Consider the following 27,530-nt stretch of genomic DNA (forward strand, 5'->3'; position numbering starts at 1 on the left):
TATCTATTACTATATACAGAAGAGCTAATAAGCACAATACATCACACGTATCTATCACTATATACAGAAGAGCTAATAAGCACAATACGTCACACGAATCTATCACTATATACAGAAGAGCTAATAAGCACAATACGTCACACAAATCTATTACTATATACAGAAGAGCTAATAAGCACAATACATCACACGTATCTATCACTATATACAGAAGAGCTAATAAGCACAACACGTCACATGAATCTATCACTATATACAGAAGAGCTAATAAGCACAACACGTCACATGAATCTATCACTATATACAGAAGAGCTAATAAGCACAACATGTCACACGTATCTATCACTATATACAGAAGAGCTAATAAGCACAATACGTCACATGTATCTATCACTATATACAGAAGAGCTAATAAGCACAACACGTCACATGAATCTATCACTATATACAGAAGAGCTAATAAGCACAACACGTCACATGTATCTATCACTATATACAGAAGAGCTAATAAGCACAACACGTCACACGTATCTATCACTATATACAGAAGAGCTAATAAGCACAACACGTCACACGTATCTATCACTATATACAGAAGAGCTAATTAGCACAACACGTCACATGTATCTATCACTATATACAGAAGAGCTAATAAGCACAATACGTCACATGTATCTATCACTATATACAGAAGAGCTAATTAGCACAGCACGTCACATGTATCTATCAATATATACAGAAGAGCTAATAAGCACAACACGTCACATGTATCTATCACTATATACAGAAGAGCTAATAAGCACAACACGTCACATGAATCTATCACTATATACAGAAGAGCTAATAAGCACAACACATCACATGTATCTATCACTATATACAGAAGAGCTAATAAGCACAATACGTCACACGAATCTATCACTATATAAAGAAGAGCTAATTAGCACAGCACGTCACATGTATCTATCACTATATACAGAAGAGCTAATAAGCACAACACGTCACATGAATCTATCACTATATACAGAAGAGCTAATAAGCACAACACGTCACATGAATCTATCACTATATACAGAAGAGCTAATAAGCACAACACATCACATGTATCTATCACTATATACAGAAGAGCTAATAAGCACAATACGTCACACGAATCTATCACTATATACAGAAGAGCTAATAAGCACAACACGTCACATGAATCTATCACTATATTCAAAAGAGCTAATAAGCACAACCCGTCACATGTATCTATCACTATATACAGAAGAGCTAATAAGCACAACACATCACACAAATCTATCACTATATACAGAAGAGCTAATAAGCACAACACGTCACACGAATCTATCACTATATACAGAAGAGCTAATAAGCACAACACGTCACATGTATCTATCACTATATACAGAAGAGCTAATAAGCACAACACGTCACATGAATCTATCACTATATACAGAAGAGCTAATAAGCACAACACGTCACATGTATCTATCACTATATACAGAAGAGCTAATAAGCATAATACAACTTCTCTGTCAGCTCAAGACTTTGCCAGTCACTTCATTAACAAAATTGACTCCATCAGACATGAAATCAGCTCTCAACACAATTCCATTCTCTCCCCCCCCTCAAATACTCTCACTCAACCACAACCCTCATAACCTGAAACTTAGTTCATTCTCCTCTGTTACTGAGGACAAAGTTTAAGCACTTATACTGCGCTCTCACCTCACTACCTGTCCCCTTGACCCTATCCCCTCACAGCTGCTCCCCTCTCTCTCTGCTACCCTTACCCCTATGCTAACACACATTTTCAACCTCTCCCTCAGCACTGGTACATTTCCCTCATCGATGAAACATGCACTGGTCACACCTATCCTCAAAAAACCTTCCCTTGATCCTACCTCCCCATCCAACTACCGCCCAATTTCCCTCCTCCCTCTTGCTTCAAAGCTTCTCGAAAAACTAGTATATGCATGCCTATCCCATTTCCTTACGTTAAACTCCCTTCTTGACCTGCTGCAATCTGTATTTTGTCCCTATCACTCCACAGAGACAGCTATTGTTAAGGTCACCAACGACCTACTTACAGCTAAATCAAAAGGCCACTTCTCTCTGCTTATCCTCCTTGATCTGTCCGCAGCCTTTGACACTGTCGACCACCCTCTTTTGCTCCAAACCCTTCAATCCTTCGGCATCTGTGACACAGCCCTTTCGTGGCTCTCTTCCTACCTGTCAAACCGTACCTTCAGTGTAACCTTCTCTGGGGCCTCCTCTGCCCCGTCACCACTTTCTGTCGGAGTACCGCAAGGCTCTGTCCTCGGTCCCCTTCTCTTCTCAATCTATACGTCATCACTAGGTTCCCTAATTAAGTCCCACGGTTTCCAATATCTTTTGTATGCCGATGACACCCAAATCTACTTCTCTGCACCAGAACTATCTCCTTCCTTGCTAACCCGTGTCACTAACTGTCTTTCTCACATCTCTTCCTGGATGTCCTCTCACTACCTCAAGCTAAATCTCTCCAAAACTGAGCTCCTCATTTTCCCCCCTTCTTCCAAAATCTCCACCCCCAATATCTCTATAACTGTCGACAACTCCATCATTAGCCCTACCCTGCATGCCCAATGTCTCGGGGTCACATATGACTCAGATCTTTCCTTCACTCCTCACATTCAGTCCTTGGCTACAGCCTGCCGCTTCCACCTTAAAAACATCTCTAAAATTAGACACTTCCTTACACAAGACACAACTAAGATTTTAATCCACTCTCTCATTCTTTCCCGCCTTGATTACTGCAACTCTGTCCTCTCTGGTCTCCCCACCTGCCGCCTAGCTCCTTTATAATCCATAATGAATGCCTCTGCCAGACTCATCTTCCTTACACGTCGCTCTTCATCTGCTGCGCCTCTCTGCCAATCCCTTCACTGGCTTCCTCTTGCCTCTAGGATCAAACACAAAACTCTCACTCTTACATACAAAGCCCATATACAGAAGAGCTAATAAGCACAATACGTCACACAAATCTATCACTATATACAGAAGAGCTAAAAAGCACAACACGTCACATGTATCTATCACTATATACAGAAGAGCTAATAAGCACAACATGTCACATGTATCTATTACTATATACAGAAGAGCTAATAAGCACAACACGTCACATGTATCTATCACTATATACAGAAGAGCTAATAAGCACAACACGTCACATGTATCTATCACTATATACAGAAGAGCTAATAAGCACAACACGTCACATGTATCTATCACTATATACAGAAGAGCTAATAAGCACAACACGTCACATGTATCTATCACTATATACAGAAGAGCTAATAAGCACAACACGTCACATGTATCTATCACTATATACAGAAGAGCTAATAAGCACAATACATCACACGTATCTATCACTATATACAGAAGAGCTGATAAGCACAATACGTCACATGAATCTATCACTATATACAGAAGAGCTAATAAGCATAATACGTCACACAAATCTATCACTATATACAGAAGAGCTAAAAAGCACAACACGTCACATGAATCTATCACTATATACAGAAGAGCTAATAAGCACAATACGTTACACAAATCTATCACTATTTACAGAAGAGCTAATAAGCACAACACGTCACATGTATCTATCACTATATACAGAAGAGCTAATAAGCACAACACGTCACATGTATCTATCACTATATACAGAAGAGCTAATAAGCACAATACATAACATGAATCTATCACTATATACAGAAGAGCTAATAAGCACAACACGTCACATGTATCTATCACTATATACAGAAGAGCTAATAAGCACAACACGCCACACAAATCTATCACTATATACAGAAGAGCTAATAAGCACAACACATCACATGTATCTATCACTATATACAGAAGAGCTAATAAGCACAACACATCACATGTATCTATCACTATATACAGAAGAGCTAATAAGCACAACATGTCACATGTATCTATTACTATATACAGAAGAGCTAATAAGCACAATACATCACACGTATCTATCACTATATACAGAAGAGCTGATAAGCACAATACGTCACATGAATCTATCACTATATACAGAAGAGCTAATAAGCACAATACGTCACACAAATCTATTACTATATACAGAAGAGCTAATAAGCACAATACATCACACGTATCTATCACTATATACAGAAGAGCTAATAAGCACAACACGTCACATGAATCTATCACTATATACAGAAGAGCTAATAAGCACAACATTTCACACGTATCTATCACTATATACAGAAGAGCTAATAAGCACAACACGTCACATGAATCTATCACTATATACAGAAGAGCTAATAAGCACAACACGTCACATGAATCTATCACTATATACAGAAGAGCTAATAAGCACAACACGTCACATGTATCTATCACTATATACAGAAGAGCTAATAAGCACAACACGTCACATGTATCTATCACTATATACAGAAGAGCTAATAAGCACAACACGTCACATGTATCTATCACTATATACAGAAGAGCTAATAAGCACAACACGTCACATGTATCTATCACTATATACAGAAGAGCTAATAAGCACAACACGTCACATGTATCTATCACTATATACAGAAGAGCTAATAAGCACAACACGTCACATGTATCTATCACTATATACAGAAGAGCTAATAAGCACAACACGTCACATGTATCTATCACTATATACAGAAGAGCTAATAAGCACAACACGTCACATGTATTTATCACTATATACAGAAGAGCTAATAAGCACTATACGTCACACACATCTATCACTATATACAGAAGAGCTAATAAGCACAACACGTCACATGTATCTATCACTATATACAGAAGAGCTAATAAGCACAACATGTCACATGTATCTATTACTATATACAGAAGAGCTAATAAGCACAATACATCACACGTATCTATCACTATATACAGAAGAGCTAATAAGCACAATACGTCACACGAATCTATCACTATATACAGAAGAGCTAATAAGCACAACACATCACATGTATCTATCACTATATACAGAAGAGCTAATAAGCACAACACGTCACACAAATCTATCACTATATACAGAAGAGCTAATAAGCACAATACATCACACGTATCTATCACTATATACAGAAGAGCTAATAAGCACAATACGTCACACGAATCTATCACTATATACAGAAGAGCTAATAAGCACAACACGTCACATGAATCTATCACTATATACAGAAGAGCTAATAAGCACAATACATCACACGTATCTATCACTATATACAGAAGAGCTAATAAGCACAATACGTCACATGAATCTATCACTATATACAGAAGAGCTAATAAGCACAATACGTCACACAAGTCTATTACTATATACAGAAGAGCTAATAAGCACAATACATCACACGTATCTATCACTATATACAGAAGAGCTAATAAGCACAACACATCACATGTATCTATCACTATATACAGAAGAGCTAATAAGCACAACACGTCACATGTATCTATCACTATATACAGAAGAGCTAATAAGCACAACACGTCACATGTATCTATCACTATATACAGAAGAGCTAATAAGCACAACACGTCACATGAATCTATCACTATATACAGAAGAGCTAATAAGCACAACATGTCACATGTATCTATTACTATATACAGAAGAGCTAATAAGCACAACACGTCACATGAATCTATCACTATATACAGAAGAGCTAATAAGCACAACATGTCACATGTATCTATCACTATATACAGAAGAGCTAATAAGCACAACACGTCACATGTATCTATCACTATATACAGAAGAGCTAATTAGCACAACACGTCACATGTATCTATCACTATATACAGAAGAGCTAATAAGCACAATATGTCACATGTATCTATCACTATATACAGAAGAGCTAATAAGCACAACACGTCACATGTATCTATCACTATATACAGAAGAGCTAATAAGCACAACACATCACATGTATCTATCACTATATACAGAAGAGCTAATAAGCACAACACGTCACACGTATCTATCACTATATACAGATGAGCTAATAAGCACAATACGTCACATGTATCTATCACTATATACAGAAGAGCTAATAAGCACAACACGTCACACGTATCTATCACTATATACAGAAGAGCTAATAAGCACAACACGTCACACGTATCTATCACTATATACAGAAGAGCTAATTAGCACAACATGTCACATGTATCTATCACTATATACAGATGAGCTAATAAGCACAATACGTCACATGTATCTATCACTATATACAGAAGAGCTAATAAGCACAACACGTCACATGTATCTATCACTATATACAGAAGAGCTAATAAGCACAACACGTCACATGTATCTATCACTATATACAGAAGAGCTAATAAGCACAACACGTCACATGTATCTATCACTATATACAGAAGAGCTAATAAGCACAACACATCACATGTATCTATCACTATATACAGAAGAGCTAATAAGCACAACACGTCACACGTATCTATCACTATATACAGAAGAGCTAATTAGCACAACACGTCACATGTATCTATCACTATATACAGAAGAGCTAATAAGCACAACCCGTCACACAAATCTATCACTATATACAGAAGAGCTAATAAGCACAACACGTCACATGTATCTATCACTATATACAGAAGAGCTAATAAGCACAACACGTCACATGTATCTATCACTATATACAGAAGAGCTAATAAGCACAACACGTCACATCAATCTATCACTATATACAGAAGAGCTAATAAGCACAACATGTCACATGTATCTATTACTATATACAGAAGAGCTAATAAGCACAATACGTCACATGTATCTATCACTATATACAGAAGAGCTAATAAGCACAGCACGTCACATGAATCTATCACTATATACAGAAGAGCTAATAAGCACAACACGTCATATGTATCTATCACTATATACAGAAGAGCTAATAAGCACAACACATCACACGAATCTATCACTATATACAGAAGAGCTAATAAGCACAATACGTCACATGTATCTATCACTATATACAGAAGAGCTAATAAGCACAACACGTCATATGTATCTATCACTATATACAGAAGAGCTAATAAGCACAACACATCACACGTATCTATCACTATATACAGAAGAGCTAATAAGCACAACACGTCACATGAATCTATCACTATATACAGAAGAGCTAATAAGCACAACACGTCACATGAATCTATCACTATATACAGAAGAGCTAATAAGCACAACACATCACATGTATCTATCACTATATACAGAAGAGCTAATAAGCACAACACGTCACACGTATCTATCACTATATACAGAAGAGCTAATAAGCACAACACGTCACATGAATCTATCACTATATACAGAAGAGCTAATAAGCACAACACGTCACACGTATCTATCACTATATACAGAAGAGCTAATAAGCACAACACGTCACATGAATCTATCACTATATACAGAAGAGCTAATAAGCACAACACGTCACATGAATCTATCACTATATACAGAAGAGCTAATAAGCACAACACATCACATGTATCTATCACTATATACAGAAGAGCTAATAAGCACAACACGTCACACGTATCTATCACTATATACAGAAGAGCTAATAAGCACAACACGTCACATAAATCTATCACTATATACAGAAGAGCTAATAAGCACAACACATCACACGAATCTGTCACTATATACAGAAGAGCTAATAAGCACAACACATCACACGAATCTGTCACTATATACAGAAGAGCTAATAAGCACAACACGTCACATGAATCTATCACTATATACAGAAGAGCTAATAAGCACAACACGTCACATGAATCTATCACTATATACAGAAGAGCTAATAAGCACAACCCGTCACATGTATCTATCACTATATACTTAAGAGCTAATAAGCACAACACATCACACAAATCTATCACTATATACAAAAGAGCTAATAAGCACAATACGTCACACGAATCTATCACTATATACAGAAGAGCTAATAAGCACAACACGTCACATGTATCTATCACTATATACAGAAGAGCTAATAAGCACAACACGTCACATGAATCTATCACTATATACAGAAGAGCTAATAAGCACAACACGTCACATGTATCTATCACTATATACAAAAGAGCTAATAAGCACAACACATTACACAAATCTATCACTATATACAGAAGAGCTAATAAGCACAACACGTCACACGAATCTATCACTATATACAGAAGAGCTAATAAGCACAACACGTCACATGTATCTATCACTATATACAGAAGAGCTAATAAGCACAACACGTCACACGAATCTATCACTATATACAGAAGAGCTAATAAGCACAACACGTCACATGTATCTATCACTATATACAGAAGAGCTAATAAGCATAATACAACTTCTCTGTCAGCTCAAGACTTTGCCAGTCACTTCATTAACAAAATTGACTCCATCAGACATGAAATCAGCTCTCAACACAATTCCATTCTCTCCCCCCCCTCAAATACTCTCACTCAACCACAACCCTCATAACCTGAAACTTAGTTCATTCTCCTCTGTTACTGAGGACAAAGTTTAAGCACTTATACTGCGCTCTCACCTCACTACCTGTCCCCTTGACCCTATCCCCTCACAGCTGCTCCCCTCTCTCTCTGCTACCCTTGCCCCTATGCTAACACACATTTTCAACCTCTCCCTCACACCTCTCCTCAAAAAACCTTCCCTTGATCCTACCTCCCCATCCAACTACCGCCCAATTTCCCTCCTCCCTCTTGCTTCAAAGCTTCTCGAAAAACTAGTATATGCATGCCTATCCCATTTCCTTACGTTAAACTCCCTTCTTGACCTGCTGCAATCTGTATTTTGTCCCTATCACTCCACAGAGACAGCTATTGTTAAGGTCACCAACGACCTACTTACAGCTAAATCAAAAGGCCACTTCTCTCTGCTTATCCTCCTTGATCTGTCCGCAGCCTTTGACACTGTCGACCACCCTCTTTTGCTCCAAACCCTTCAATCCTTCGGCATCTGTGACACAGCCCTTTCGTGGCTCTCTTCCTACCTGTCAAACCGTACCTTCAGTGTAACCTTCTCTGGGGCCTCCTCTGCCCAGTCACCACTTTCTGTCGGAGTACCGCAAGGCTCTGTCCTCGGTCCCCTTCTCTTCTCAATCTATACGTCATCACTAGGTTCCCTAATTAAGTCCCACGGTTTCCAATATCATTTGTATGCCGATGACACCCAAATCTACTTCTCTGCACCAGAACTATCTCCTTCCTTGCTAACCCGTGTCACTAACTGTCTTTCTCACATCTCTTCCTGGATGTCCTCTCACTACCTCAAGCTAAATCTCTCCAAAACTGAGCTCCTCATTTTCCCCCCTTCTTCCAAAATCTCCACCCCCAATATCTCTATAACTGTCGACAACTCCATCATTAGCCCTACCCTGCATGCCCAATGTCTCGGGGTCACATATGACCCAGATCTTTCCTTCACTCCTCACATTCAGTCCTTGGCTACAGCCTGCCGCTTCCACCTTAAAAACATCTCTAAAATTAGACACTTCCTTACACAAGACACAACTAAGATTTTAATCCACTCTCTCATTCTTTCCCGCCTTGATTACTGCAACTCTGTCCTCTCTGGTCTCCCCACCTGCCGCCTAGCTCCTTTATAATCCATAATGAATGCCTCTGCCAGACTCATCTTCCTTACACGTCGCTCTTCATCTGCTGCGCCTCTCTGCCAATCCCTTCACTGGCTTCCTCTTGCCTCTAGGATCAAACACAAAACTCTCACTCTTACATACAAAGCCCATATACAGAAGAGCTAATAAGCACAATACGTCACACAAATCTATCACTATATACAGAAGAGCTAAAAAGCACAACACGTCACATGAATCTATCACTATATACAGAAGAGCTAATAAGCACAATACGTCACACGAATCTATCACTATATACAGAAGAGCTAATAAGCACAACACGTCACATGTATCTATCACTATATACAGAAGAGCTAATAAGCACAACACATCACATGTATCTATCACTATATACAGAAGAGCTAATAAGCACAACACATCACATGTATCTATCACTATATACAGAAGAGCTAATAAGCACAACATGTCACATGTATCTATTACTATATACAGAAGAGCTAATAAGCACAATACATCACACGTATCTATCACTATATACAGAAGAGCTAATAAGCACAATACGTCACACGAATCTATCACTATATACAGAAGAGCTAATAAGCACAATACGTCACACAAATCTATTACTATATACAGAAGAGCTAATAAGCACAATACATCACACGTATCTATCACTATATACAGAAGAGCTAATAAGCACAACACGTCACATGAATCTATCACTATATACAGAAGAGCTAATAAGCACAACACGTCACATGAATCTATCACTATATACAGAAGAGCTAATAAGCACAACATGTCACACGTATCTATCACTATATACAGAAGAGCTAATAAGCACAATACGTCACATGTATCTATCACTATATACAGAAGAGCTAATAAGCACAACACGTCACATGAATCTATCACTATATACAGAAGAGCTAATAAGCACAACACGTCACATGTATCTATCACTATATACAGAAGAGCTAATAAGCACAACACGTCACACGTATCTATCACTATATACAGAAGAGCTAATAAGCACAACACGTCACACGTATCTATCACTATATACAGAAGAGCTAATTAGCACAACACGTCACATGTATCTATCACTATATACAGAAGAGCTAATAAGCACAATACGTCACATGTATCTATCACTATATACAGAAGAGCTAATTAGCACAGCACGTCACATGTATCTATCAATATATACAGAAGAGCTAATAAGCACAACACGTCACATGAATCTATCACTATATACAGAAGAGCTAATAAGCACAACACGTCACATGAATCTATCACTATATACAGAAGAGCTAATAAGCACAACACATCACATGTATCTATCACTATATACAGAAGAGCTAATAAGCACAATACGTCACACGAATCTATCACTATATACAGATGAGCTAATAAGCACAACACGTCACATGAATCTATCACTATATACAGAAGAGCTAATAAGCACAACATGTCACATGTATCTATCACTATATACAGAAGCGCTAATAAGCACAACACGTCACATGTATCTATCACTATATACAGAAGAGCTAATAAGCACAACACATCACACAAATCTATCACTATATACAGAAGAGCTAATAAGCACAACACGTCACACGAATCTATCACTATATACAGAAGAGCTAATAAGCACAACACGTCACATGTATCTATCACTATATACAGAAGAGCTAATAAGCACAACACGTCACATGAATCTATCACTATATACAGAAGAGCTAATAAGCACAACAAGTCACATGTATCTATCGCTATATACAGAAGAGCTAATAAGCACAACACGTCACATGTATCTATCACTATATACAGAAGAGCTAATAAGCATAATACAACTTCTCTGTCAGCTCAAGACTTTGCCAGTCACTTCATTAACAAAATTGACTCCATCAGACATGAAATCAGCTCTCAACACAATTCCATTCTCTCCCCCCCCTCAAATACTCTCACTCAACCACAACCCTCATAACCTGAAACTTAGTTCATTCTCCTCTGTTACTGAGGACAAAGTTTAAGCACTTATACTGCGCTCTCACCTCACTACCTGTCCCCTTGACCCTATCCCCTCACAGCTGCTCCCCTCTCTCTCTGCTACCCTTACCCCTATGCTAACACACATTTTCAACCTCTCCCTCAGCACTGGTACATTTCCCTCATCGATGAAACATGCACTGGTCACACCTATCCTCAAAAAACCTTCCCTTGATCCTACCTCCCCATCCAACTACCGCCCAATTTCCCTCCTCCCTCTTGCTTCAAAGCTTCTCGAAAAACTAGTATATGCATGCCTATCCCATTTCCTTACGTTAAACTCCCTTCTTGACCTGCTGCAATCTGTATTTTGTCCCTATCACTCCACAGAGACAGCTATTGTTAAGGTCACCAACGACCTACTTACAGCTAAATCAAAAGGCCACTTCTCTCTGCTTATCCTCCTTGATCTGTCTGCAGCCTTTGACACTGTCGACCACCCTCTTTTGCTCCAAACCCTTCAATCCTTCGGCATCTGTGACACAGCCCTTTCGTGGCTCTCTTCCTACCTGTCAAACCGTACCTTCAGTGTAACCTTCTCTGGGGCCTCCTCTGCCCCGTCACCACTTTCTGTCGGAGTACCGCAAGGCTCTGTCCTCGGTCCCCTTCTCTTCTCAATCTATACGTCATCACTAGGTTCCCTAATTAAGTCCCACGGTTTCCAATATCATCTGTATGCCGATGACACCCAAATCTACTTCTCTGCACCAGAACTATCTCCTTCCTTGCTAACCCGTGTCACTAACTGTCTTTCTCACATCTCTTCCTGGATGTCCTCTCACTACCTCAAGCTAAATCTCTCCAAAACTGAGCTCCTCATTTTCCCCCCTTCTTCCAAAATCTCCACCCCCAATATCTCTATAACTGTCGACAACTCCATCATTAGCCCTACCCTGCATGCCCAATGTCTCGGGGTCACATATGACTCAGATCTTTCCTTCACTCCTCACATTCAGTCCTTGGCTACAGCCTGCCGCTTCCACCTTAAAAACATCTCTAAAAATAGACACTTCCTTACACAAGACACAACTAAGATTTTAATCCACTCTCTCATTCTTTCCCGCCTTGATTACTGCAACTCTGTCCTCTCTGGTCTCCCCACCTGCCGCCTAGCTCCTTTATAATCCATAATGAATGCCTCTGCCAGACTCATCTTCCTTACACGTCGCTCTTCATCTGCTGCGCCTCTCTGCCAATCCCTTCACTGGCTTCCTCTTGCCTCTAGGATCAAACACAAAACTCTCACTCTTACATACAAAGCCCATATACAGAAGAGCTAATAAGCACAATACGTCACACAAATCTATCACTATATACAGAAGAGCTAAAAAGCACAACACGTCACATGAATCTATCACTATATACAGAAGAGCTAATAAGCACAACATGTCACATGTATCTATTACTATATACAGAAGAGCTAATAAGCACAACACGTCACATGTATCTATCACTATATACAGAAGAGCTAATAAGCACAACACGTCACATGTATCTATCACTATATACAGAAGAGCTAATAAGCACAACACGTCACATGTATCTATCACTATATACAGAAGAGCTAATAAGCACAACACGTCACATGTATCTATCACTATATACAGAAGAGCTAATAAGCACAACACGTCACATGTATCTATCACTATATACAGAAGAGCTAATAAGCACAATACATCACACGTATCTATCACTATATACAGAAGAGCTGATAAGCACAATACGTCACATGAATCTATCACTATATACAGAAGAGCTAATAAGCATAATACGTCACACAAATCTATCACTATATACAGAAGAGCTAAAAAGCACAACACGTCACATGAATCTATCACTATATACAGAAGAGCTAATAAGCACAATACGTTACACAAATCTATCACTATATACAGAAGAGCTAATAAGCACAATACGTCACACAAATCTATCACTATATACAGAAGAGCTAATAAGCACAACACATCACACGTATCTATCACTATTTACAAAAGAGCTAATAAGCACAACACGTCACATGTATCTATCACTATATACAGAAGAGCTAATAAGCACAACACGTCACATGTATCTATCACTATATACAGAAGAGCTAATAAGCACAATACATAACATGAATCTATCACTATATACAGAAGAGCTAATAAGCACAACACGTCACATGTATCTATCACTATATACAGAAGAGCTAATAAGCACAACACGTCACATGTATCTATCACTATATACAGAAGAGCTAATAAGCACAACACGCCACACAAATCTATCACTATATACAGAAGAGCTAATAAGCACAACACATCACATGTATCTATCACTATATACAGAAGAGCTAATAAGCACAACACATCACATGTATCTATCACTATATACAGAAGAGCTAATAAGCACAACATGTCACATGTATCTATTACTATATACAGAAGAGCTAATAAGCACAATACATCACACGTATCTATCACTATATACAGAAGAGCTGATAAGCACAATACGTCACATGAATCTATCACTATATACAGAAGAGCTAATAAGCACAATACGTCACACAAATCTATTACTATATACAGAAGAGCTAATAAGCACAATACATCACACGTATCTATCACTATATACAGAAGAGCTAATAAGCACAACACGTCACATGAATCTATCACTATATACAGAAGAGCTAATAAGCACAACATTTCACACGTATCTATCACTATATACAGAAGAGCTAATAAGCACAACACGTCACATGAATCTATCACTATATACAGAAGAGCTAATAAGCACAACACGTCACATGAATCTATCACTATATACAGAAGAGCTAATAAGCACAACACGTCACATGTATCTATCACTATATACAGAAGAGCTAATAAGCACAACACGTCACATGTATCTATCACTATATACAGAAGAGCTAATAAGCACAACACGTCACATGTATCTATCACTATATACAGAAGAGCTAATAAGCACAACACGTCACATGTATCTATCACTATATACAGAAGAGCTAATAAGCACAACACGTCACATGTATCTATCACTATATACAGAAGAGCTAATAAGCACAACACGTCACATGAATCTATCACTATATACAGAAGAGCTAATAAGCACAACACGTCACATGTATTTATCACTATATACAGAAGAGCTAATAAGCACTATACGTCACACACATCTATCACTATATACAGAAGAGCTAATAAGCACAACACGTCACATGTATCTATCACTATATACAGAAGAGCTAATAAGCACAACATGTCACATGTATCTATTACTATATACAGAAGAGCTAATAAGCACAACACTTCACATGTATCTATCACTATATACAGAAGAGCTAATAAGCACAATACGTCACATGTATCTATCACTATATACAGAAGAGCTAATAAGCACAACACGTCACACGAATCTATCACTATATACAGAAGAGCTAATAAGCACAACACATCACATGTATCTATCACTATATACAGAAGAGCTAATAAGCACGACACGTCACACAAATCTATCACTATATACAGAAGAGCTAATAAGCACAATACATCACACGTATCTATCACTATATACAGAAGAGCTAATAAGCACAATACGTCACACGAATCTATCACTATATACAGAAGAGCTAATAAGCACAACACGTCACATGAATCTATCACTATATACAGAAGAGCTAATAAGCACAATACATCACACGTATCTATCACTATATACAGAAGAGCTAATAAGCACAATACGTCACACGAATCTATCACTATATACAGAAGAGCTAATAAGCACAATACGTCACACAAGTCTATTACTATATACAGAAGAGCTAATAAGCACAATACATCACATGTATCTATCACTATATACAGAAGAGCTAATAAGCACAACACATCACATGTATCTATCACTATATACAGAAGAGCTAATAAGCACAACACGTCACATGTATCTATCACTATATACAGAAGAGCTAATAAGCACAACACGTCACATGTATCTATCACTATATACAGAAGAGCTAATAAGCACAACACGTCACATGAATCTATCACTATATACAGAAGAGCTAATAAGCACAACATGTCACATGTATCTATTACTATATACAGAAGAGCTAATAAGCACAACACGTCACATGAATCTATCACTATATACAGAAGAGCTAATAAGCACAACATGTCACATGTATCTATCACTATATACAGAAGAGCTAATAAGCACAACACGTCACATGTATCTATCACTATATACAGAAGAGCTAATTAGCACAACACGTCACATGTATCTATCACTATATACAGAAGAGCTAATAAGCACAATATGTCACATGTATCTATCACTATATACAGAAGAGCTAATAAGCACAACACGTCACATGTATCTATCACTATATACAGAAGAGCTAATAAGCACAACACATCACATGTATCTATCACTATATACAGAAGAGCTAATAAGCACAACACGTCACACGTATCTATCACTATATACAGATGAGCTAATAAGCACAATACGTCACATGTATCTATCACTATATACAGAAGAGCTAATAAGCACAACACGTCACACGTATCTATCACTATATACAGAAGAGCTAATAAGCACAACATGTCACACGTATCTATCACTATATACAGAAGAGCTAATTAGCACAACATGTCACATGTATCTATCACTATATACAGAAGAGCTAATAAGCACAATACGTCACATGTATCTATCACTATATACAGAAGAGCTAATAAGCACAGCACGTCACATGAATCTATCACTATATACAGAAGAGCTAATAAGCACAACACGTCATATATATCTATCACTATATACAGAAGAGCTAATAAGCACAACACATCACATGTATCTATCACTATATACAGAAGAGCTAATAAGCACAACACGTCATATGTATCTATCACTATATACAGAAGAGCTAATAAGCACAACACATCACACGCATCTATCACTATATACAGAAGAGCTAATAAGCACAACACGTCACACGTATCTATCACTATATACAGATGAGCTAATAAGCACAATACGTCACATGTATCTATCACTATATACAGAAGAGCTAATAAGCACAACACGTCACATGTATCTATCAATATATACAGAAGAGCTAATAAGCACAACACGTCACATGAATCTATCACTATATACAGAAGAGCTAATAAGCACAACACATCGCATGTATCTATCACTATATACAGAAGAGCTAATAAGCACAATACGTCACATGTATCTATCACTATATACAGAAGAGCTAATAAGCACAGCACGTCACATGTATCTATCACTATATACAGAAGAGCTAATAAGCACAACACGTCACATGAATCTATCACTATATACAGAAGAGCTAATAAGCACAACACATCACATGTATCTATCACTATATACAGAAGAGCTAATAAGCACAACACATCACATGTATCTATCACTATATACAGAAGAGCTAATAAGCACAACACGTCACACGTATCTATCACTATATACAGAAGAGCTAATTAGCACAACACGTCACATGTATCTATCACTATATACAGAAGAGCTAATAAGCACAACCCGTCACACAAATCTATCACTATATACAGAAGAGCTAATAAGCACAACACGTCACATGTATCTATCACTATATACAGAAGAGCTAATAAGCACAATACGTCACATGTATCTATCACTATATACAGAAGAGCTAATAAGCACAGCACGTCACATGAATCTATCACTATATACAGAAGAGCTAATAAGCACAACACGTCATATATATCTATCACTATATACAGAAGAGCTAATAAGCACAACACATCACATGTATCTATCACTATATACAGAAGAGCTAATAAGCACAACACGTCATATGTATCTATCACTATATACAGAAGAGCTAATAAGCACAACACATCACACGCATCTATCACTATATACAGAAGAGCTAATAAGCACAACACGTCACATGAATCTATCACTATATACAGAAGAGCTAATAAGCACAACACGTCACATGAATCTATCACTATATACAGAAGAGCTAATAAGCACAACACATCACATGTATCTATCACTATATACAGAAGAGCTAATAAGCACAACACGTCACACGTATCTATCACTATATACAGAAGAGCTAATAAGCACAACACGTCACATGAATCTATCACTATATACAGAAGAGCTAATAAGCACAACACGTCACACGTATCTATCACTATATACAGAAGAGCTAATAATCACAATACATCACACCTATCTATCACTATATACAAAAGAGCTAATAAGCACAACACATCACATGTATCTATCACTATATACAGAAGAGCTAATAAGCACAACACGTCACATGTATCTATCACTATATACAGAAGAGCTAATAAGCACAACACATCACACAAATCTATCACTATATACAGAAGAGCTAATAAGCACAACACATCACACAAATGTATCACTATATACAGAAGAGCTAATAAGCACAATACGTCACATGTATCTATCACTATGTACAGAAGAGCTAATAAGCACAACACGTCACACGAATCTATCACTATATACAGAAGAGCTAATAAGCACAACACGTCACATGTATCTATCGCTATATACAGAAGAGCTAATAAGCACAACACATCACACAAATCTATCACTATATACAGAATAGCTAATAAGCACAATACGTCACATGTATCTATCACTATATACAGAAGAGCTAATAAGCACAACACGTCACATGTATCTATCACTATATACAGAAGAGCTAATAAGCACAACACGTCATATGTATCTATCACTATATACAGAAGAGCTAATAAGCACAACACGTCACACGTATCTATCACTATATACAGAAGAGCTAATAAGCACAACACGTCATATGTATCTATCACTATATACAGAAGAGCTAATAAGCACAACACATCACATGTATCTATCACTATATACAGAAGAGCTAATAAGCACAACACGTCACACGTATCTATCACTATATACAGAAGAGCTAATAAGCACAACACGTCACACGTATCTATCACTATATATAGAAGAGCTAATTAGCACAACACGTCACATGTATCTATCACTATATACAGAAGAGCTAATAAGCACAACCCGTCACACAAATCTATCACTATATACAGAAGAGCTAATAAGCACAACACGTCACATGTATCTATCACTATATACAGAAGAGCTAATAAGCACAACACGTCACATGAATCTATCACTATATACAGAAGAGCTAATAAGCACAACACGTCACATGTATCTATCACTATATACAGAAGAGCTAATAAGCACAACACATCACATGAATCTATCACTATATACAGAAGAGCTAATAAGCACAACACGTCACACGTATCTATCACTATATACAGAAGAGCTAATAAGCACAACACATCACATGTATCTATCACTATATACAGAAGAGCTAATAAGCACAACACGTCACATGTATCTATCACTATATACAGAAGAGCTAATAAGCACAACACGTCACATGTATCTATCACTATATACAGAAGAGCTAATAAGCACAACACGTCACATGTATCTATCACTATATACAGAAGAGCTAATAAGCACAACACGTCACATGAATCTATCACTATATACAGAAGAGCTAATAAGCACAACACGTCACATCAATCTATCACTATATACAGAAGAGCTAATAAGCACAACACGTCACATGAATCTATCACTATATACAGAAGAGCTAATAAGCACAATACGTCACACGAATCTATCACTATATACAGAAGAGCTAATAAGCACAACACATCACATGTATCTATCACTATATACAGAAGAGCTAATAAGCACAATACGTCACATGTATCTATCACTATATACAGAAGAGCTAATAAGCACAACACGTCACATGAATCTATCACTATATACAGAAGAGCTAATAAGCACAACACGTCACACGTATCTATCACTATATACAGAAGAGCTAATAAGCACAACACGTCACATCAATCTATCACTATATACAGAAGAGCTAATAAGCACAATACGTCACACAAATCTATCACTATATACAGAAGAGCTAATAAGCACAACACGTCACATGAATCTATCACTATATACAGAAGAGCTAATAAGCACAACACATCACATGTATCTATCACTATATACAGAAGAGCTAATAAGCACAACACATCACATGTATCTATCACTATATACAGAAGAGCTAATAAGCACAATACGTCACATGTATCTATCACTATATACAGAAGAGCTAATAAGCACAATATGTCACACAAATTTATTACTATATACAGAAGAGCTAATAAGCACAACACGTCACATGAATCTATCACTATATACAGAAGAGCTAATAAGCACAACACGTCACACGTATCTATCACTATCTATATAATTTACATATCTTTTTTGGCTAGCTTGAGGATGTAATTACAGTCCACATTAACAGCCTTAAGTTGCAGTGAAATGTGGCTGCTGTCACGGTTGTCTCTAGACCTTTGTGTACACTAAAATAAGAAGTAATGTGAGAATAATCATACAAGAGTAGATGCACCAGAAGAGCCTATCAGGGGGGACCAATAGGGAAAACAACAATAAATATAAGTATAACATATGGAGCAAATATGTAATGAGATCAGGGCGGAGCAAATGTTAGAGCCCAAGTGGCAAACAGGTTAAAATGAAAAGTAAAAATTATACAATATAAAAATAAAGATATAATAAGGAAATATAAAAATATAAAAATGGGAAAGGAGAGTCTCTCAGAGTCCAGACCAAGATATCCGGATCAGGTCCCAAGGAGATAACAGGTGAAAGTCGCACAATTAATCGAATCCTATTTTCACAACCCTTCGAGGCTGTTCTTCTAAGTGTCTGGCCAGACGCTAGGATAGTCTAAAAATGTGAAAAAGACAAGAAGACACCTCATAGGGTAGAAACTCAAAGTAGAGGGCAATGAACAAATACAGGTACAGAAAGGTACTCTCATTTCGTAAAGCACATCAATGTGCAAATAAAACAGGCCGGATCCTCTGAGTCGTCCGGCAGACTCGCCTCTGGTGCAGGATATCTGTTCCCAGGTGTGCTTTGTGCCCCTTCACAAGAAGACGAACAAGACAGCGACTTGTGAATGGGGTAGCACGCAGTAAGCATAGCCTGATGAAACAGTGGTTGTCTACTGAGAAACTTGTCATTTTTGATACTTTTAATACATTGTTTTAATTGTATTATCTCTGCTACATTCAATTCCTTTTATATCCTCGTTTTGGGAGTCCCGCATGCCATGCTACCCCATTTACAAGACTATGTCTTGTAAGTCTTCTTGGGAAGCCGCACAAAGCACCCCTGGAAAAACCAACCCTGCCCCAGAGGTGAGTCTGCCGGACGACTCAGAGGATCCGGCCTGTTATATTTGCACATTGACCTTTCTGTACCTTCATTTGTTCATTGTCCGCTACATTGAGTTTCTACCTTATGAGGCGCCTTCTTGTCTTTTTGACTTTGTGTACACTGATGTATGAAAAAACACAAAAAAGCAAGAGTTTAACACACACAAATGTAATACTGGTTGTAATTATAATTATCACAATAATGACTTAATACCTAGTGAAACAATGTAAAAATACAGTCCCAGAATAAACAAGCAGCTGGGCTTTTTAGTGGGTACATTCATGCGCTGGCTTGTGATAGTAACCCAGAGGAAGTGATGAACAGAAGGTAAATCTGCCCACCAGTAAATGAAATACTCAGCACTCTCCTATGCTCCTCCTACAAAGAATCAGTGTATCCCATGAGTCCTATAATAGTTACATTTTATCTGATATCTGCTGCTACAAGACCACTCAGTAATCAGAATTTGCCCCTTACCTTGGCAAGTCTGACAGCTTTGTCTGGAATGTGGATCCTTGGAAAGAAGTGCAAGGCTCCCTGAATAGGATTACACTGAATCCCAGGAACCTGGTTTAGGAGCATCTCGGCGAGTCTTGCTTTCTCCCCCAGGTTACTGAGAGCCTTCTGCTTCTCCTAAGAAAAGACAAATGTTACAGTGACCCATATCAGTCTGTGCAAAGAGACATATGGAAAGCTATATCTATAGATAGAATCTTGTCCCATTTAAGTAAGAGGTAGATAAATCCTTTATTAATGTTAACTCATTTGCTATTTGTCTAATACTTCATCTAGGAAATTTATAAAAATGTCAAAAAATCTGGGCACAATACAATCATTACAGTACCCCACATATTACTTTTTACAATCTGAGTATTATATATTTACTACAACTCATTTACGTTGTTTGGCAATTAAGATAAAGATATTAGAGGGTAAAGTTTATTGCTGATATTAGTCCATTTGAAAAGGCATATTGTAGTTATGTCAAATTGAAGCTCTATATTTAGGGTTATTTTGAGCCAATACTGTAAGCAACCCAAAAGTGTCTAACCATTGGTCACTCATGGAAATAATGAGTCAGAGAGGGATTACAATAGTGGTGTGATATAGTCTCTATGGATTAATCTAATGTGGGCTTCCCATAGTGTAAGTGACAGTGTCGCTGTTTTGGTTTTGACAAGGCTGTTTTTTATGTCTTGTATGGTAATGTCATTAGTGGTGTCCAATTGTAATTTTTGTAGAGTGTCTGCTTGGATATCAACTGTTTGTGTTCTAAGGAGTTCTTGTTAAAAGTCTGAGATCGAAAAGCGACCAATGCTAAATGCCATTAGTGAGATAGTAAATGGAGCAGTTCTCCAGAAGTTTGGGTGGTTTTTCTCTATCTTTCTTATGTAATGTCGAATTTTAGGTAGGCATAAAAGTGATTGTTGGGAATTTCATATTTATCTTTTAGTTCTTAAAATGACCTGACTGTGTGAAACAAAGGGTCCAAAACATCACCCACCTTTCGCAATCCCCTCTCTCACCAGACGCAAAAAGGAGCATTTTCATCTCCAGCAGTAAACTTTGTGTTTTCCCTCAGGGTGATGAATTTGGGTGAGGGTTTTGGAAATTTTAATAGATTATGAGCCTGATACCAGACCTTGAGGGGGTCTCTGTATAGTATGCTATTTTTAACATGTAGTGGTATTTCATTTTTAGGACAGTATGGGAGATATGATAAGGCACATGGTGTGGTTACTGCGTCTTCCAGGGGTAGATCACAGAAGTGTGCCGAGTTAAATTGCCAATCTGTTGCCAGTCTCAGCAAGGAGGCCCAGTTGTAGAATTTTAAATTTGGTAGGCCCAAACCTCTGTTGTCACATGAGAGATGTAACTTACAAGCAGCTATTCTGGGGGTTTTACCTTGCTATAAGAACTGTCTAGTGGCTCTCTCTGGTTCTGCTGTTTCTTTCCTAGTCATTAGGAGTGGTAGCATTAATAACGGGTAGAGCAGTCTTGGGAGTAAGGACATTTTAAGCAGATTTATGTGACCTGTAAGGTTCAGGGGAACGTTTTTCCAGTTGGACAGCTGAGTGCATAGTGATTTACATTGTCTCGCAATGTTCAAGTCATATAATTTATATGGGTTTTTATGTAAATGGATGCCTAAATATGTGAGTGAGTTGGATACTTCGACAAAAGGATATGAGGTTGCCCTAGAAGTATGTTGATGCAGCCATAAAATTTCCTAAGATTATAGGGACATGGGTCTTTGGATTAAATAGAAGGAGGTCATCTGCATATAAGGTAAGCTTATTAATACTACCATTAACTGATACTCCCAGGAAAGCTTGTCTAAGTTTTACAGCTAATGGCTCTAATGCCATGTCAAAAATCAAGGGTGATAAGGGGCAGCCTTGTCTGGTGCCTCTCTAGAGTAAAATCTGAAGAAAACAGACCATTAATGGATATACATGCTCTAGGGCTCGAGTATATGTTGTGTAGCGCATGTAGGAAAGAGCCTTGGAAATTAAATCGTTCAGGTGCATTAAACAAATTGGGCCATTAAACTCGGTCAAAGGCCTTTTCCATGTCAAGAGATAGAAGAAATGTTTCTCTATGATTTTCTTTTGGGCCTGTCCTACCTGTCTCCCAATAGTAATTTATTATGTGCAGCAAACGACTTAGGTTAGTCACCGATGTACGTTGAAAGACAAACCCGGTTTGGTCGGGATTTAATAAGGAGGGCAAGATAATTTTTATGTGATTTGCAAGAATCTTTGGGAAAAGCTTGTAATCTGTATTGAGGAGAGAGATAGGACAATAAGACTCTAGCCATGAATGATCTTTACCTGGTTTAGGAGTTAAGGTTATGTAAGCCGAGGAAAAAGTAATTGAGGTGGGTCCCGTTCCTGAAGGAAATCATTGAATAGTTTGACCAAAGTTGGGGAAATACGGGCTTGTAAGATCTGGTAGAACTCTGATGGGAGTCCATCGGGCCCCACCGCTTTACCCAGGGCTAGTGATTTAATAGTAGTTTGTACTTTGTCTGCTGATATGGGTGCATTTAAGGCATCTACATGTTCCTTTGTGAGTTGGAGGTGTGAGATTGAACGCCAGAAAGTTTCTAGTGTCTCAGGTGTTGCTACCGGTTGTTTAGTGTATAGTTTTTTTAAATAATCCACAAAGCATTTCGCTATGTCTGTAGGGTTTTTATATGGGTTTCCTTGATATCTTAAAGGTGCCACCTCTCTTCTTGTAGTTCATTTTTTTACTAAGGAAGCCAACAACATGCCTGATCTGTTTCCGAACTTATGGAATCTACCTGCCATTTTTAAGACCACAGAGGCAGCACTTTGTTTAAGAAAGGTATCCAGTTCCTCTTTGGAAAGAAGAACCGCTTTATAAGCTGTTTTAGAATTAAGGTTACAATATGTTTTAAATGTTTGTTCTATATGCTTTTGAAGATCATTATATTTTTGGTGGTTTTTATGTTTTAAGTTGGCCACATAAGAGATTATCTATCCTGTCAGGACAATCTTTGCAGTTACCCAAAACAGCTGGGGATTATTTAGATGTTTTTGATTGTCAGTGTAGAAGTCATTCCAGCAATGCACTAGATATTTTTGGAAAGCTACATAATTATATAAGTAAGTTGGGAATCTGAGCATATTTCTATTGGTCTGGGTTTGTGATGTTGTAGTGTTAATTCTACAGGGGCATGGTCTGAGTGAAGAATATCTGAGTTTTTCTCTTATTTGATTCTCGGGATTAGAGATTCTGATACTAAAAACATATCTATTCTGGACAGGGATCCAGCAGTTTTTTATATAATCTCTATCCGTTGGGTGCCTCTTCTCCAGATGTCACACACCGCCAGTTCTGCATGTAGCCTGTTAAACACTTTGTTTACAAATTTACCTTTATATGTCATAAGTCTGTCATTAACATTTGAGGGTTGGAGCCAGGTTCTGTCTAGCTGTGGATTTGGAGCCAGATTAAAATCACCCCCTATTATCAACGGGGTGCCTATGTATGGTGTCAGGGCCTGAATCAGACTATCCCATAAGGAAATGTTTTTAGAGATGGGGACATAAATATTACACAGAGTGTATACTGCTTTATTTATCTTAGTTTTTAAGATAAGTAATCTACCCTCAATGTCTTTTTGGGTGTGAAGGATGTCTACTGAGTAATGTTTTCCAAACAGGATGGCCAATCCTCTGCTTCAGCTCGTGTAAGAGAGGTAAGAAGTCAATCCCACCCAGTCCCTCTGTAATATATCATGCTCTACATCTGTCAGGTGTGTTTACTGCAGGAATGCAATGTCAGATTCAAGTCATTTTAAAGGAGTTAGGATTGATTTTCGCTTTATTGGGGAGTTAATACCTCTATGTTTCAGGAAGTCAACTTGAGCGTCATCTAGAGTCTAACAGTGAGTATGTGAAAGAGGAAAAAAAGGGAAAGATGAGGGAACATGTGTCCAGGACTTTCAGGTTTTGTGGGGAGTCATTGTAAGCAGAAATTACCTGGGTGGTATACACAGCAATGTGGATTTTATTAATAATCTCCACAGTCAAGACAATTACAATGTACACTAGAGAGGATATGTTTCTCCTTAGTAAAGAGCAAAGCCCCATATATAATGTGATGTTTTAAAGCCTACTGCAAGTAATGGTGCAGAGCTGCTGTTGCAGTGATCATAGCGGTTCGGTTTGTAACAATCTATCAGCTTACTCACACTATATACTTTAGAGATCAGCTGTACAATACATAGCAGTATTAGGTAAAAGGATAACCTTATAAGAAATGCAATACAAGAAATATAGGCAAGTATTTGATTACTAAACAATTAAAATTCACAAAAACAAGAGAAAAAGTGAGCTTTCTATCTCTTCCAGACTGTATTAACAAAGCAAACTGGTACTTATGATATGTTAACCATTTTGCAGAGATAAGAACATAAGATTGAAATTTCATCAACACCATTAAGAACAAACCAGTGCAATCAGTCATATCCATCGGTATATGTCACCGAGGTTATAGTTACATGCTTATCTGTCGAAGTGTCTTTTAACCAGCTTCTTGGCATCTTTCTGTGGTCAGGTAGGTCTCCACAGCCTGAGGGGTGTGAAAGTACTTAGGGACTGAAGTTGTCTGAAGACAAAACTTAGCAGGGTACAATAAAGCTACTTGATGTCCTTGATTGTAGAGACGAGATAAGATTGTTGCAAATTCTTTGCGTTGCTTGGAAACTTCTGAAGAAAAGGCTTGAGAGAGAAGGAGACAGTGGTCTTCATATTTTACTTCCTTTTGCATTCTATAGGCGCATAGGATTTTCAGCTTTTCTTGGAAGTTAAGGCATTTGAATATCACTTGCCTAGGTTTCGAATTGCCATTTTTCAAGTTACGTTCAGGTCCAACCCTATGGGTCCTTTCAATATCGATGGGTAGGATGTCCTGTGGGATGCCCAGTAGCTTTGGGAAGATAAGGGCTGTGAATGCTAGGAGATCCTTGCCATTAACACTTTCAGGAATACCAACTACATGCAAATTATTGCGCCAACTCCTATTTTCTAGGTCGTCAACACTTTGTTGTAGGAGTCTATAATTTAGTAATTTAGTAATTGTTGTAGTGAATTATTAGCTTCTGTTTGCCTATCCTCCACTTCTGAAATCCTGTCTTCAGCATTGGTGAGGCGAGCTGAGTATTGCCTAACCTTGCTTATAAGCGTGTCCATACCTGCTTGAAGAGATTCCATCTTAGGCAAAAAAAGGATTTTAATTCTTGCATAAGTTGGCTTTGATCCCCAGGATGTTAAGCATGAGGGGGATTTCTACTTGAACCTCAATGGGTTGGCGTGACTTCCTATCAGTGGTTTTGGATTTATGGCTCATATTGTCTTTCAAAGAAGGCAAGAGTCTTTGAAAGTATTTGTCCACTTTCATTAGTAGATAAGAATCAAGCTTTTGTGTTCAAAGTGACTCTACGAGATGTTATTCTCCTAGGTTTGGGGTGGGTGAAGCAAGGCAATAAAAACTCTGATATGTCATCAGCTGAGTGGGATAGTAGTTAACAAAGCTAAAGATCTGCCAGCTTAAAGTTTTTCCTTCTACTTCTTCTTTCTCCTTCCCCTTCTCTCTCCTTACTTTTGTAGAGAAATACCAGGGTGTATCTGTGGTAAGATCAGAAGTTATATCCTTCTGCTATCAGTAAATGGGGTCAGAAATCTCAGTCTTTGAATCTAAAAAACCTTTTCCATTTAGATAGTGTGGATACTAGTTGTGGAATCTCTGTAATAAAGATTACTAGACTGCCTCATAAGCCGTTACGATACAAATCCACCCTCCAAAATCCAACAGTATTTTATTGAATTTTTTGAAAAATAAATAAATAAATAAACTCCT

At 37.7% G+C, this 27,530-nt stretch overlaps 1 protein-coding gene across 1 annotated transcript in view; it reads right to left on the minus strand.

Annotated features, from left to right (window-relative positions):
• The window catches only part of LOC128661757 (alanine aminotransferase 2-like), a 120,588-nt gene that overhangs the window by 18,288 nt on the left and 74,770 nt on the right, over positions 1 to 27,530 (minus strand). Inside the window, exon 7 of the mRNA XM_053715977.1 lies at positions 21,618 to 21,773. Within this exon, the coding sequence (XP_053571952.1) occupies positions 21,618 to 21,773 (156 nt within the window). The remainder of the gene's footprint in view (positions 1 to 21,617; positions 21,774 to 27,530) is intronic.

The sequence above is a fragment of the Bombina bombina genome, chromosome 5 (assembly GCF_027579735.1).
Source record: "Bombina bombina isolate aBomBom1 chromosome 5, aBomBom1.pri, whole genome shotgun sequence".
Lineage (NCBI taxonomy): Eukaryota > Metazoa > Chordata > Amphibia > Anura > Bombinatoridae > Bombina > Bombina bombina.